At 43.2% G+C, this 15,058-nt stretch overlaps 1 protein-coding gene across 2 annotated transcripts in view; it reads left to right on the forward strand.

Annotated features, from left to right (window-relative positions):
- The window catches only part of LOC128694902 (kinesin-like protein KIF26B), a 164,844-nt gene that overhangs the window by 120,326 nt on the left and 29,460 nt on the right, over positions 1-15,058 (forward strand). For both annotated transcript variants that reach the window (XM_070094353.1, XM_053785267.2), the window contains exons 2-9: positions 5,950-6,205; positions 8,439-8,648; positions 9,622-9,715; positions 10,209-10,403; positions 10,719-10,937; positions 11,752-11,890; positions 13,063-13,225; positions 13,902-14,024. In XM_070094353.1, the coding sequence (XP_069950454.1) occupies positions 5,950-6,205; positions 8,439-8,648; positions 9,622-9,715; positions 10,209-10,403; positions 10,719-10,937; positions 11,752-11,890; positions 13,063-13,225; positions 13,902-14,024 (1,399 nt within the window). The remainder of the gene's footprint in view (positions 1-5,949; positions 6,206-8,438; positions 8,649-9,621; positions 9,716-10,208; positions 10,404-10,718; positions 10,938-11,751; positions 11,891-13,062; positions 13,226-13,901; positions 14,025-15,058) is intronic.

The following is a 15,058-nucleotide window of genomic DNA, read 5'->3' on the forward strand; positions in this document are numbered from 1 at the left end:
TCAAGGTGGTACTGATGTTCTAAGATTAGATCAAAGTGGTACTGATGTTCTAAGATTAGATCAAGGTGGTACTGATGTTCTAAGATTAGATCAAAGTGGTACTGATGTTCTAAGATTAGATCAAGGTGGTACTGATGTTCTAAGATTAGATCAAGGTGGTACTGATGTTCTAAGATTAAATCAAGGTGGTACTGATGTTCTAAGATTAGATCAAGGTGGTACTGATGTTCTAAGATTAGATCAAGGTGGTACTGATGTTCTAAGATTAGATCAAGGTGGTACTGATGTTCTAAGATTAGATCAAAGTGGTACTGATGTTCTAAGATTAGATCAAAGTGGTACTGATGTTCTAAGATTAGATCAAGGTGGTACTGATGTTCTAAGATTAGATCAAGGTGGTACTGATGTTCTAAGATTAGATCAAGGTGGTACTGATGTTCTAAGATTAGATCAAGGTGGTACTGATGTTCTAAGATTAGATCAAGGTGGTACTGATGTTCTAAGATTAGATCAAAGTGGTACTGATGTTCTAAGATTAGATCAAGGTGGTACTGATGTTCTAAGATTAGATCAAGGTGGTACTGATGTTCTAAGATTAGATCAAGGTGGTACTGATGTTCTAAGATTAGATCAAGGTGGTACTGATGTTCTAAGATTAGATCAAAGTGGTACTGATGTTCTAAGATTAGATCAAAGTGGTACTGATGTTCTAAGATTAGATCAAAGTGGTACTGATGTTCTAAGTCATCTAACTCACTGTCTTCTTATTTTTCTCAGAATATTCTGTTTATCGACCTTAAAACTGCATAATTATCCCTCATATTGTCTGTCGTTTTCTGTGACTCTCTTTATTTTTTAATTTTTCGTCAGTGTCATCTCTGCAAGGAGCATAACAGTGGCCACCAGAACAGTAGTATGAAAAAGCCTATTTCAAAAACCCAAATTTAAAGGAGGGCCGGATTTTGCAATTTTTCTATTTTTTTATGAATAATAACAATAATATTTTGTAACTGTTGACACTGTGAATTCATAATGTCATGCGAGGGTCGCATCCATTTTCTGCGGCCCGAGGGTCGCAGGTTGGGGACCCTTGTTCTGGAGGGCATTAATATTCGAGGTCTTGTATGGGCGATTCCCTGAAGCCTATGGTGATGAGTAGGTCCGGCCTTGCTGGCTCAGACTCTCGTGTCTTGTGTGTGTGTGTGTGTGTGTGTGTGTGTGTGTGTGTGTGTGTGTGTGTGTGTGTGTGTGTGTGTGTACTCACCTAGTTAAGGTTGCAGGGGTCGAGTCCTAGCTCCTGGCCCCGCCTCTTCACTGATCGCTACTAGGTCACTCTCCCTGAGCCGTGAGCTTTATCATACCTCTGCTTAAAGCTATGTATGGATCCTGCCTCCACTACATCGCTTCCCAAACAATTCCACTTACTGACTACTCTGTGGCTGAAGAAATACTTCCTAACATCCCTGTGATTCATCTGTGTGTGTGTGTGTGTGTGTGTGTGTGTATGTGTGTGTGTGTGTGTGTACTCTCCTAGTTAAGGTTGCAGGGGTCGAGTCCTAGCTCCTGGCCCCGCCTCTTCACTGGTCGCTACTAGGTCACTCTCCCTGAACCGTGAGCTTTATCAAACCTCTGTTTAAAGCTATGTATGGATCCTGCCTCCACTACATCGCTTCCCAAACTATTTCACTTCCTGACTACTCTGTGGCTGAAGGAATACTTCCTAACATCCCTGTGATTCATCTGTGTCTTCAACTTCCAACTGTGTTCCCTTGTTGCTGTGTCCCATCTCTGGAACATCCTGTCTTTGTCCACCTTGTCAATTCCTCTCAGTATTTTATATGTCGTTATCATGTCCCCCCTATCTCTCCTGTCCTCCAGTGTCGTCAGGTTGATTTCCCTTAACCTCTCCTCGTAGAACATACCCCTTAGCTCTGGGACTAGTTTTGTTGCAAACCTTTGCACTCTCTCTAGTTTTTTTACCTGCTTGGCTAGATGTGGGTTCCAAACTGGTGCCGCATACTCCAATATGAGCCTAACGTACACGGTGAACAGGATCCTGAACGATTCCTTATTAAGATGTCAGAATGCTGTTCTGAGGTTTGCTAGGCGCCCATATGCTGCAGCAGTTATTCGGTTGATGTGCGCTTCAGGAGATGTGCCTGGTGTTATACTCACTCCAAGATCTTTTTCCTTGAGTGAGGTTTGTAGTCTCTGGCCCCCTAGTCTGTACTCCGTCTGCGGTCTTCTTTGCCCTTCCCCAATCTTCATGAGTTTGCACTTGGTGGGGTTGAACTCCAGGAGCCAATTGCTGGACCAGGTCTGCAGCCTGTGTAGATCCCTTTGTAGTTCTGCCTGGTCTTCGATCGAATGAATTCTTCTCATCAACTTCACGTCATCTGCAAACGGGGACACTTCGGAGTCTATTCCTTCCGTCATGTCGTTCACAAATGGAAATATATATACAAATGCAGTATAATGTGATCCTTTATTGACAACGTTTCACCCACACAGTGGGCTTTTTCAAGTCACACACGGATCTACCTGGGGTTGGAAGGTACGGGAGTATTTATAGTTCAGAATGTTGAGGTCAGGTGGAGAATGCTGCATCTGATGATCTACCGGGTGGGGTTATAGAGTCTTGGGTAGCTAGGCGGGGATATTGGACAAGTTGTGAGTAGACCTTCTGCAGTGTTCTATGTTCTTATGTGGGATAGCGATGAAGAAGTTTCTTGGCGAGTGGTTCAGCTATGTTATAGAAGCCATTGTTCTGGTTGAAATTATACTGCATTTGTGTTTATATTTCCATTGTGTCGGTATTTTATACCATTTATTTCCATCGTTCACAAATACCAGAAACAACACTGGTCCTAGGACTGACCCCTGTGGGACCCCGCTGGTCACAGGCGCCCACTGACACCTCGCCACGTACCATGACTCGCTGCTGTCTTCCTGACAAGTATTCCCTGATCCATTGTAGTGCCTTCCCTGTTATCCCTGCTTGGTCCTCCAGTTTTTGCACTAATCTCTTGTGTGAAACTGTGTCAAACGTCTTCTTGCAGTCCAAAAAAAATGCAATCCACCCACCCCTGTCTCTCTTGTCTTACTGCTGTCACCAGTCATAGAACTCCAGTAGGTTTGTGACACAGGATTTCCCGTCCCTAAAACCATGTTGTCTGCTGGTGATGAGATCATTCCTTTCTAGTTGTTCCACCACTCTTCTGATAATCTTCTCCATGACTTTACATACTATACATGTCAGTGACACTGGTCTGTAGTTTATTGTTTCATGTCTGTCTCCCTTTTTAAAGATTGGGACTACATGTGTGTGTGTGTGTGTGTGTGTGTGTGTGTGTGTGTGTGTGTGTGTGTGTGTGTGTGTGTGTGTGTGTGTGTGTGTGTGTGTGTGTGTGTGTGTGTGTGTGTGTGTGTGTGTGTGTGTGTGCGTGCGTGCGCGCGCGCGTGCGCGGGGGGATACTTTTATGAAAAAAAAATAATTTAGAAAAAAAGAGTCAGCAAGAGGTGTACTGAGGTGGTGATTATTATTATAATCAAAAAGAAGCGCCAAGCCACAAGGACTATACAGCACTGAGGTGGTGAGGCAGGTGAGGCCAGCGAGCAGAATAATCTCCAGAAACTTCTCACTGGGAGAGGCTCAGGGAGCATCTCTTCTTTGCATTTTAAGAGCCTGTCCACTTTTTTTCCTTTGACATTTATATGCTTTGAGTCGCTCAAAGCCACAGAGGAAAAATAACAAAAGGAAGATAAGCATAAATCACCGGCGATAAGCCGGAAAATATTTTTCTTGGAAGCCTCGGGAAATCGGAGAGAGAGACACAGCTGAGGAGAAGCAGAAAGAGTAGTTCCTCTAGTGAGAGAAATAAAGAATTCTCTTTTCTTGAGAGGCTAGACTGGGACTCCCTTGAGACCGTAACCTCTTTGGGCGCAAGACACTTGACTTGTGACACCGATACCCGCTCTTATACGAGGGCAACATACGGGTCGAAGCTGATGGCGTACGTCTCGTTGGGTTTTTGCTTTTGACTCGAGCGAACTTACAAGACACTTCCATTTGGGACTTACCGGAGACTATATTCTTAATTCATGGAGCTAGGGGCGAATGATCCATCGGGTTTTTATTAAGCGTATTGATTTCCCGTCGTCTATGACGTATCACTCGACGTCCTATACGTCAGGGAGGCCTTAGACCCAATTATCCAATAGAAGAAAATTTCTTTAACTATATCAGAGGTACTATCCCACTGCTGCCTCGGATGATAGGAAAACAATTCCTCTCACGCTGCCTCACTTGTTCTCTGTTTTGACTTCCTGAAAATTGATGTAAAGTTTCTTTTAAAATCCAAATATGTCTAAATGTTTTGTCAGGATTAACTCGAGGGTCTGAGTGATCAGGCTAGGAATCCAGAAGGCCTGGTCTGGAACTGGGCAGCAGTGGCTGGGTCGGTGACCCCTGGAAGCGACCAGGAGGCCTGGTTTGGGACTGGGCAGCAGTGACTCGGCCGGTGACCCCTGGAAGCGACCAGGAGGCCTGGTCTGGGACTGGGCAGCAGTGGCTGGGCCGGTGACCCCTGGAAGCCAATAGGAGACCTGGTTTGGGACTGGGCAACAGTGGCTGGGCCGGTGACCCCTGGAAGCCACCAGGAGACCTGGTCTGGGACTGGGCAGCAGTGACTCGGCCGGTGACCCCTGGAAGCGACCAGGAGGCCTGGTCTGGGACTGGGCAGCAGTGGCTCGGCCGGTGACCCCTGGAAGCAACCAGGAGACCTGGTCTGGGACTGGGCAGCAGTGGCTGGGCCGGTGACCCCTGGAAGCGACCAGGAGGCCTGGTCTGGGACTGGGCAGCAGTAGCTGGGCCGGCGACCCCTGGAAGCGACCAGGAGGCCTGGTCTGGGACTGGGCAGCAGTGGCTGGGCCGGTGACCGCTGCAAGCGACTACAGATAACATACAGGTAAGATTACCTGACGGGATTCAGGGGGAAAACCGCCCCCTGCTGCTCGGTCCCAGATCAAGCCTCATTATAGTACGCATCGTCTTCCCTGCCCCAAGACTCTGAAATTCTTCAAGAAAGCTCTTCGTGTGGACGCAAGGGATACAGTCACTCATAGCTCCCCTAAATACTAAATCGTTACCACTCCATTAATTGCCAAAGTTGTGACATTAAGATATTCCAAGTGAGTTTCGTTATCATTAGTTGTACTAGAATTCGTTTACGAAACTATTCCTGTCCTCGAACTATCAAAATCTGTAACTATGGCATGACAACTAAATATTATTATTATAATCAAGGGGACGCGCTAAACCCAGAGGATTATACAGCGCCTGGGGGGGGGGATGTGGAAGGCATTCAGGCTTAATTCGGGGAACTGGAGCACAGATCCAATTCCCTAAATCAAGAGCCCCTCACCAACGTCAAGGAACCTTCCTTGAGGGGGATAACTAAATAATATTTTATTTTGGTCACTAAGTTGTCAAGGCTTAAAAATTTTTCGATTTAGATTAAGATGATACTTATGTTTTAGTTTATTTCTACACGCGTAAGTTAGTGGGGGGTTTGAAGCCTATCGACCACACTAGGGTCATTAAGGCTACACGAGTCCTCTTCACCACCAAACAGGAACATCTTAATCCAAACAGGTTATATACACCTGTCGATGTATATAACCTGTGTCCATGTATGAGATTTTCGCATGAATAAACTTCTAATGGTCTAAGTTGGACTGAAACGTCGTCTTAAGTTTCAGTCTCATAAGGTTCGGGTTGTGGATACGAAGTTTTTATGTGACTTTCATTCATGAAGTTTTCACACGTTTATCTATTTATATTTGAGAAATTTTCACAGGTGTAAAATTTTGATATGTAGGAAATTTTCATAAACAGAGTTATCCAGGTATGAGGTTTTGCGTTACTTAGATTTTTTTTTTTTTTTACAGAAGGTCGCCTCGTCCATCCCCCGTGGCTGGTCGACGTGTAGAGTGTGCCACGGGGCCAGTCTCGGACGACGGGGCCATGGCCACCTCCGTGCCCCCGAGCCCAACCACGGGGGCCCCAGTCGTCACTCAGGGGCCCCTAAGCATGATCCCTGGACCCCTGGGGGTTTACTGGCCAGCCCTAAGGGATCACCCCCCACCAGTGCCTCCACAACTGCTCAAGAAACTCGCGTGTAAGGAAACCTCCAGCATCGGCAAGGTAACCTGTGATTTCTTTTGTTTTTCTACTTACTTGGAGGGTATACCTAGAGGGTATACTTGGAGGGTATACCTGAGTTTAACGCCCCCGCGGCGCAATCCATGACCAGACCTCGGTCCATGCCAATGTTACATGTTCATGATCCAAATAACACCACAGGAAAGAAAGAGCCAAACAGATTTAATGGAGAAATCGAGGACTGGAGAAATGATCTGGCAGTGATGAGGTACCAACCCAGGGCTGGTAACCACTGTACCACAGAATATAAAAATACGGCACAGATCTAGAAATGCTAGATGTATTAGAATACAGTCTGGTTGTCCCTTAGATTGCTGATGAAAGTGAAATACGGTACAATTGGCCCTAAATCTGCAAGAAGAGATAGAATACCGGACAGTTGGCTCTAAGGTTGCTAGAAGAGGGAAAATACGGTTCAGCTGGGAATCATACAGGAGACCCCTCAAAATACCAGAGGTACCGCTGGGAGACCACAATCCCTAGACAATGTTGCAGCTGTGTGGGCTGGATACAAGTGTATCTCATCCAACAATAACGTAAAAATATAGACTTTGCGAAGATAAGCTTTTAAAGGCACGAGGCTTCGATCCGTGTGGAGCTTTATCAAGTCTGTACTTAATGAAGCTCTACACTGAGCGAAAAGTTCCCACAATGAAAGCTCGTTTAAGCTACACGTGTAGCGGCATATACCACGATTATCATCAACCTCTCCTCTCCAGGTAACATCAATACTGTTAAATAAAAGCGACACATAATTATAGAATTTTAAAAGCACAATTCACACGCATCCATAAAAAATGCGGCCCCACACACAATTCTGGGTCACAACCACAATGCAGACAGCAACTGGTAGACGAAGTTGCTGCCCGACCTAAACCATTATCAAGTAGCGAGTTTTATTTTTTTTTTTTTCTGCACAATTCTAGCTTTGCTATGGGAACCGGATAATTGTTCATAAATGCAATTCCTTCTCAGAGAAAAGCAGCTGATTAACTTTTGCTATATACAATTTTAAGAGGATTTTTTTTTTTGAAATCTAAAATATGTGTATAGGAATTACACACACACACAAACACACACACACACACACACACACACACACACACACAAACACACACACACACACAAACACACACACTTCTGTATTTCACATAATGGAGCTTAAAAAATGATGAATTATACACTCACATTGTATAAACTACAAGCAATATATATCTCACAGAGGAGAAGAGTAAACTTTCTAAAGAAAGATAAAAAAAAAAAATCTCTGTCTCTATCCTCCGATAACACAGGAAGAACATTTTCTTTACATATTTCTGGACATATATTCCCGAAAGCCAGTGGTGGTCTATAAACCATAATATTTTATACCTCACAGCTCCTGGCGCAAGTAAATCTCAGGAAGTCGTGATATATTGAGATTCTCATGGCTCAATATAGGGTCCACCAGGGATATATCGCGGCTGTAGTGACTATGGTGCTCGTTCTTACTGATGGCGAGGCCGGCTGCTGCAACTCTCCAGAGAAAACGCTATTTTCTTATATTGTTACGAAACACTACTACCAGGTGTTATTCTTTTTTGGTCAAGGCTTGATGTCACCGCCGCCTCTTTCATCAGCAATATTTAACTCGTCAAAATATTCTCTCCGTTTATTACAGATCCATTTCCATATAGTTTTCTCGCCTTTTCCATTTTTTTAATGGTAGGTTTATTTGCTTTCCAGGCTTTAGCGACTTATTAATCTCTCTCCAAAACGAAATTTGCTAATTAACATTACCCTATTGTCTCATTCACTCTTATTTTGCACTCACTGTTTCTCTCCATATACTCTGCCTTTAGCATATCATTTTCACTTTTTAAAAGCCTCTCATATACTGATTTTTTCTCCCTCACTACCCTCATTACCTCATCATTCTACTAATCGTTCATCTTCCCATCTTCCCACCTGGGTGAAGGAGGGAAGATGGGAAGGTAGAATATACTTCTGCTGTGCACTCTACCAATGTCTTCTCAAATATACCTTTTACCACTTTGACTTTATTAACTGTACTCTGTTTAGTCTCTCTACCCAACCTTTGTAAAAGTTGCTTATAGCTTCTACAGCCTCCTTTAGTTCATTCAATTTCACAGATATCGAAACTAAAAGGTGAAATTCGTATTCTGGTATCTCACTAAAATGGAATTCAATACAGTAGAAGTTACTTGTGAAACAGGTGAAGGTGCTGCTGCGTGTGGCTCCGTCTTCCGAGGTTGGGCAGTCGTCTAAAGTGCTCAGCATTGACCCCCGCAAGAAGACAGTGACCTTGTTTGACCCCGGGTCAGCTGTCCACCCGACCTCGGCCCACACGGAGGAGTCCAGGGTGGGCATAGCAGCTCCCAAGATGTTTGCCTTCGACGGTATCTACACTTACGAGGACTCACAGGTGAGTGATCCTATAGCAGGATCATACTAGACGACGGCTGGGTTTATTCTCGACAATTATAAAGTCTCGACTCTGTCATGGTTTGATGCGGACCTGAGCATAGTCTAAAATATTAATTTGTGAGTTAGTAGTGAACTGTTCCGCCAGTTGAGACGTGGTGTGAGGCAGGCAGTGTGTGTGCATGAGACATGGTGTGAGGCAGGAGGTGTGTGACGTTGAGACGTGGTGTGAGGTAGGCGGTGTGTGTGCACGTTGAGACGTGGTGTTGAGGCAGGCGGTGTGTGTGCACGTTGAGATGTGGTGTTGAGGCAGGCGGTGTGTGTGCACGTTGAGATGTGGTGTTGAGGCAGGCGGTGTGTGTGCACGTTGAGATGTGGTGTTGAGGCAGGCGGTGTGTGTGCACGTTGAGACGTGGTGTGAGGCAGGCGGTGTGTGTGCACGTTGAGACGTGGTGTGAGGCAGGCGGTGTGTGTGCACGTTGAGATGTGGTGTTGAGGCAGGCGGTGTGTGTGCACGTTGAGACGTGGTGTGAGGCAGGCGGTGTGTGTGCACTTTGAGACGTGGTGTGAGGCAGGCGGTGTGTGTGCACGTTGAGACGTGGTGTTGAGGCAGGCGGTGTGTGCATGAGAGATGTGCACTAATAAAAGACTGAAATGGAATTAATGAAGAGTTATATTTTTAGGATAGGTTAGGTTAGGAAAGGTTCGTCAGGAAACAGGGCAAGTGTTTCCCGAGGCGGGTCTTAGTCATATGATGACCCACAGCTGGAGCTTCTGGGTTTTTGACCGAAGCCTTCCATTGATTTACCGGTCCATCCCTTTAAAAATTATGGTTATAATTATCACTATTTTTTTCTAAGAGCATCCATGATTTTCTGTCATGAATCATGTGCCATGCTTCCTAAGAGAGCTTCAAGAGAGTAAAATTTATTGAACACCATGTGTAGGCAGATAACAGGTGGTAATGTTTCCAGACTGAGGTATGTTCGGCAGCACTGACGGATGTCATCGTGGCGGTGCTGAGAGGAGCTGATGGAGCTGTCTTCAGCTTCGGCCAACCTAATCTCGGTAAGCTTGCGTGACTTCGTGGGTGTTGTGCACGGTGTTGTGTGGGGTGTGTGGTGTGTGTGTGTGTGTGTGTGTGTACATACATGTCTATGTGTGTGTATGCGCCTGAGAGAGAGAGAGAGAGAGAGATAGAGAGAGAGAGAGAGAGAGAGAGAGAGAGAGAGAGAGAGAGAGAGAGAGAGAGAGAGAGAGAGAGAGAGAGAGAGAGAGAAAGGAAGCCCTCAAGTTATGCACACAGGTGATCGTCAGTCTGTTAAGCAGCATCTTAACCCACATTCCACTTTCTTACCTTCTTAAAATTTAACTATAAAGTTTCTCTTCAAATTAGGCCTTAACCCTACTTTCCGCATGTCACACTTGTTTCCCTGACAGCTTTTATACTAGACTGGGTAAAAAAGAAAAAAATCAACCTCCTTGCTAGAACATCAATGAAAACCTTTGCAAATGCTTCAGTTACATCAACTATCTCTCCCTTTTTTTCTGGATGCCCTAGGTCAGGCGTACACAATGCTGGGTGGCCCAGAGAGCTGTCACAGCCTGGGGGTAGCACCCTCTACAGTGTGGTGGCTCTACAAGGCTCTACAGGACCACAGAGCCAACACCGGGGCACGATTCTCCGTCAGGATCTCCGCCCTTCAGATAGCTCCTGGAGACGTGGTTACCGATCTCCTGGCGCAGTACGCCCAGGGTGAGTGCCGGGGGTATTGAGGAGGAGGCTAGAGTAGTGCTTGTATCTTTGAGAGCATTTGTCCTTGGAGAAGGTGGTGATTTAATGCTGTCGAGAGGCTCTTGATGTGAGGAAATAAGGACACCTTACCCTTCCTCAGATTAAAGCTAAGTTCCTCCTATTTTTCAGCTTTAATAATAATAATTATTGTGTCGAATCTATGAGGAACATAAAACCTCTTCCATTCAACTAGCATCACTAGGAAAAAATTACTGAATTGCAGTTTGCAATAACTTTCTTGTCATGGCCTAACTCTGCAGGTTTTCTCCTTCCCAGGGGAACAGTCCCCCGGTGTCTTCCTCATGGAAGACTCGGGGTCGTCGCTACTGCTGGCGCACGCAGCAGAAGTAAGAGCTCCCACGGTGGAGAGAGCCGCCCAGCTTCTCGACTGCGCCCTCGCCCACAGGCTGGTCGACGACCAGGGCCGCCATGCCCACCTGGTCTTCTCCCTTAATATCTACCAGTATTCCGTGGACACCTCGGCGAAGGGCGGAGGTAAGGGTGGTGGAAAAGCCTATTTCAAAATGCATTTTTTTTTCTCTGTATGTTGGTAATTGTTGAATAAGTGGATGCTAAACGAGGGGATGCTGAACGAATGGATGCTGAACGAATGGATGTTGAACGAATGGATGCTGAACGAGGGGTTGCTCACAGCATTACCACTTTTTTTTTTTTTTTTTACCACTCGCCTAAATTTCGATGATATAAAGTGCTCAGTGTCTGACTTCCAGAATTAGCTAATGGACATCACAGTTCAGTAAACCCACATTGCATACCCAGTACACGTGAGAGCTCCAATCGACCATAGTCGACTGTTTCTTAAGACCTCACAAAATATCGCAGCTCCGTCATCGTCAACGTGACAACTAACCTGCAAATTGGAAATGCTAATTGACTACGTTCCGATCTGTCCTGGACCGAAACATCATTTAGCATGCATTCTCGTTTGATGGATTAGTTTTGAATTGGATACTGATAAGTGACTTTAAAAGACACGTGAGCAAACACCAGTACCTATTTATTACAAAACGTTTCGATCCCAGGGCTTTCGTCACATCGGTATCCATTACCAAGGTTCTTTCCACAGCTGTGACTTTCAGTCGTCACAGCTAACCTGTTTCCCGAGACACCTGAGCAAACACAAGGATATACTTATCAGAGAACGTTTCGGTCCTGGGACTATGACCACTTCTAACACACAAAGGCTAAAAATAACAGTATATATATATAGGCGGAAAGTGGGATGTGAGTAACACAATTTGTCGGTATGAATTACGAAGGTTCACACCAACCTGTTTTCCCCACACAGTTGCGGGAGGAAGAAGCCGGCTTCACCTGATGGACTTCGGGGCGCTCGAGAGAGGCAAAGGACCCTCGAGACTCACTTTATCCTCGCTGGGAAACGTCATCCTCGCTATTTTCAATGGACAGAAACATCTGCCTTACAAGTTAGTACCACTTGCTACATCAAGGGTTGCTAATGCAAATCTCCTTTCTGAGGACACAATGATGATTTGTGTAAATATATGAAAACCATCAGAAATTCCTCTTCTGTTCCAGTGAAGTATTTTATTTTGATGTCTTATATATATATATATATATATATATATATATATATATATATATATATATATATATATATATATATATATATATATATATGTCGTGCCGAATAGGCAGAACTTGCGATCTTGGCTTAAATAGCAACGCTCATCTTGCCATATAGGACAAGTAAAAATTTGTGTATGCAATAATTTCGCCAAAATCTTTCTGAACCTAACGAAAAAAATATATTTGATTGTGTTTGTTTAGTATTAAATTACTGTAAACGTATTTAAAATATATTTAGTTGGGTTAGGCTAAAATAAATTGTTCTTGTTATAATAAGGTTAGGTAAGTTTTCTAAGATTCTTTTGGTCCAAAATTAAAAATGTTTACATTAACATTAATGAAAAAAATATATCTTTAAACGTATAAGAGAAAATTTCAGAAAGGACTTAATTTTAAATGAGTTGTTGCTAATTGACCAGTTTTACATATTCGGCACGACATTTATATATATATATATATATATATATATATATATATATATATATATATATATATATATATATATATATATATATATATATATATATATATAAATGTGCCAAATAGGTAAAACTTGCGATTTTGGCTTAAATAACAACGCTCTTCTTGCCGAATAAGGCAGGTGAAAATTTGTGTATGCAATAATTTCGTAAAAATCATTTATAAATTAACGAAAAAAAATATTTCATTGTGTTTGTTTATTATTAAAGTTATTGTAAACTTTTCTAAAATATATTTAGTTGGACTAGGCTAAATTAAATTGCGCTACTTATAATAAGGTTAGGTAAGTTTTTTAAGGTTCTTTTGGTACAAAATTATTAATCTTTACATTAACATAAATGAAAAAAAAATATATCTTTAATCGCATAAGAGAAATTATAAGAAAGGACTTAATTTTAAATGAGTTCTTCCTAACTGACCAATTTTACTTATTCGGCACGACATTTTATATATATATATATATATATATATATATATATATATATATATAATTATTTTGACTTTTTGTCGCGTTTTGCTTCCACAACAGGGACGGGAAGTTGCCGCGGCTGCTGCGTGAGTGTGTTGGATCAGTGAGGTGCGTGGCGGCTATGCTGGTTCACGTATCGCCTTCCTCAGCGCACTACCAGGAGACCCTGGCCACCATCCAGCTCGCCTCCAGAGTTCACAGACTCCGGAGGCGACGTATCAAGGTGAGTTCCTCCTCAGTACTCACTCCGAGGTATGATTCTACAACCTATCCACCAAACCACGGTACGGGTGGGGACTGATCTCGCTGCTAGTGAGTCGTAAAACTCCAGAGTTTTCGACTCACTTGCCGCGAGTTCAATCCCCGCCAGTACCTTGGTTTGTTTGTAATCTTTCATTACGATTTCCTGAGTCAACCTATCCTCATTTCGCTACGTTAACTTTTTCAGTACTAGGTACCTGAAGAGCTGAACAGCCTGGTTTGAGGCTGAGTAGTCTAGAGTGTTACTTGGGGAACCTTGCCAGTCTCCCAGTAGTAGGTTCGAATCCTGCTGATTGCGATCTTTCTCTGTATATACCCGCTTGTTTCTGCGTAGTACATTAATATGGTATAATAATAATAACAATAATGATAAAATTATAAAAAATTATTAATAATAATAACAGGGTTTGTCTCATGCTCTTAACTCCTGGTTTGTCACTTGCTGGCAGGAATAGTTTGTTTTAGCACTCATTAACTGATTACATTATACAATTTTCCACTAACAATTCACATAAATGTACTTAAACTATTTGATTCTATAACATTTCTTGCATCAACAATAAACACACAAGAATAACACTATTTCGCTTCTCTGACCTCAATCCAACTTTCCCTTGTGACTTTTGACCTGGGTGCAGCCCCATATGGGCGGGTCAGGTTCTGGAGGGTCATCAGAGGAGTCAAGATCAGGAAGGTCATCTCGTGGCACTCTCACTGACACTGGCGGCTCATCCTCCGTCGACCCCTCCTCCTCAGAGCAGGTGAGACGAGGTCATCCTTCCCAAGAAACTCAAGGTCATAGTCCTGTCAGGTAAGACAAGGTTATAATGCCAGCGAGAGAATATTGTGTTCCTGCCAAGTAAGACGAGGTTATAATGCCAGTGAGTGGGAGAATATTTTGTTCCTGCCAGGTAAGACAAGGTTATAATGCTAGTGAGAGAATATTGTGTTCCTGCCAGGTAAGACAAGGTTATAATGCTAGTGAGAGAATATTGTGTTCCTGCCAGGTAAGACAAGGTTATAATGCCAGTGAGAGAATATTGTGTTCCTGCCAGGTAAGACAAGATTATGATGCTAGTGAGAGAATATTGTGTTCCTGCCAGGTAAGACAAGATTATGATGCTAGTGAGAGAATATTGTGTTCCTGCCAGATAAGACAAGATTATGATGCTAGTGAGAGAATATTGTGTTCCTGCCAGGTAAGACAAGATTATGATGCTAGTGAGAGAATATTGTGTTCCTGCCAGTTAGAGCGAGGTCATTCTTGCCAAGCATGAGAAAGTCATCTTCCAGATGATCAGTTTTCTCATGCTCTGATCTGGTCAGCATGTATATGAAGCCAATGTGACGTAATTCAAATACCGTCATTCAAAAAGTACATATGATTGTAGAGGGGGACCAGGAGCTATTGCTCTACCCCCGAAAATAACATGACGAACAAGCCTAGTGATTAGTTTTCCTTATGTTCAGGAACATATCTGCTCAAAGCTAATTCAAGACGAAATGTAACAGTTGTGTTGTAAGTGATTTGTAATTCATAGACAGTGAAATACATCAGTAAGTTACACGTGAACTGGAGGGATAAACAATGAAAATATATTTTCGAAATTAGCTGGTAAGACAGCTATTGAATGAATGATGGCAAATGTGTTTTCTTCTTTCGATACTCCTGCCTTGGTGGAAGATTGCTTATGGTGTAAAAAAAATGTATATTGCAATCATATCAGTGTATCAAAATTTAAAATAATTTAATGTAGACAGAGACATCAAGTTAGTATCGACACATACTTTATCT

Source organism: Cherax quadricarinatus, chromosome 45, assembly GCF_038502225.1.
Source record: "Cherax quadricarinatus isolate ZL_2023a chromosome 45, ASM3850222v1, whole genome shotgun sequence".
Taxonomy (NCBI): Eukaryota; Metazoa; Arthropoda; class Malacostraca; order Decapoda; family Parastacidae; genus Cherax; species Cherax quadricarinatus.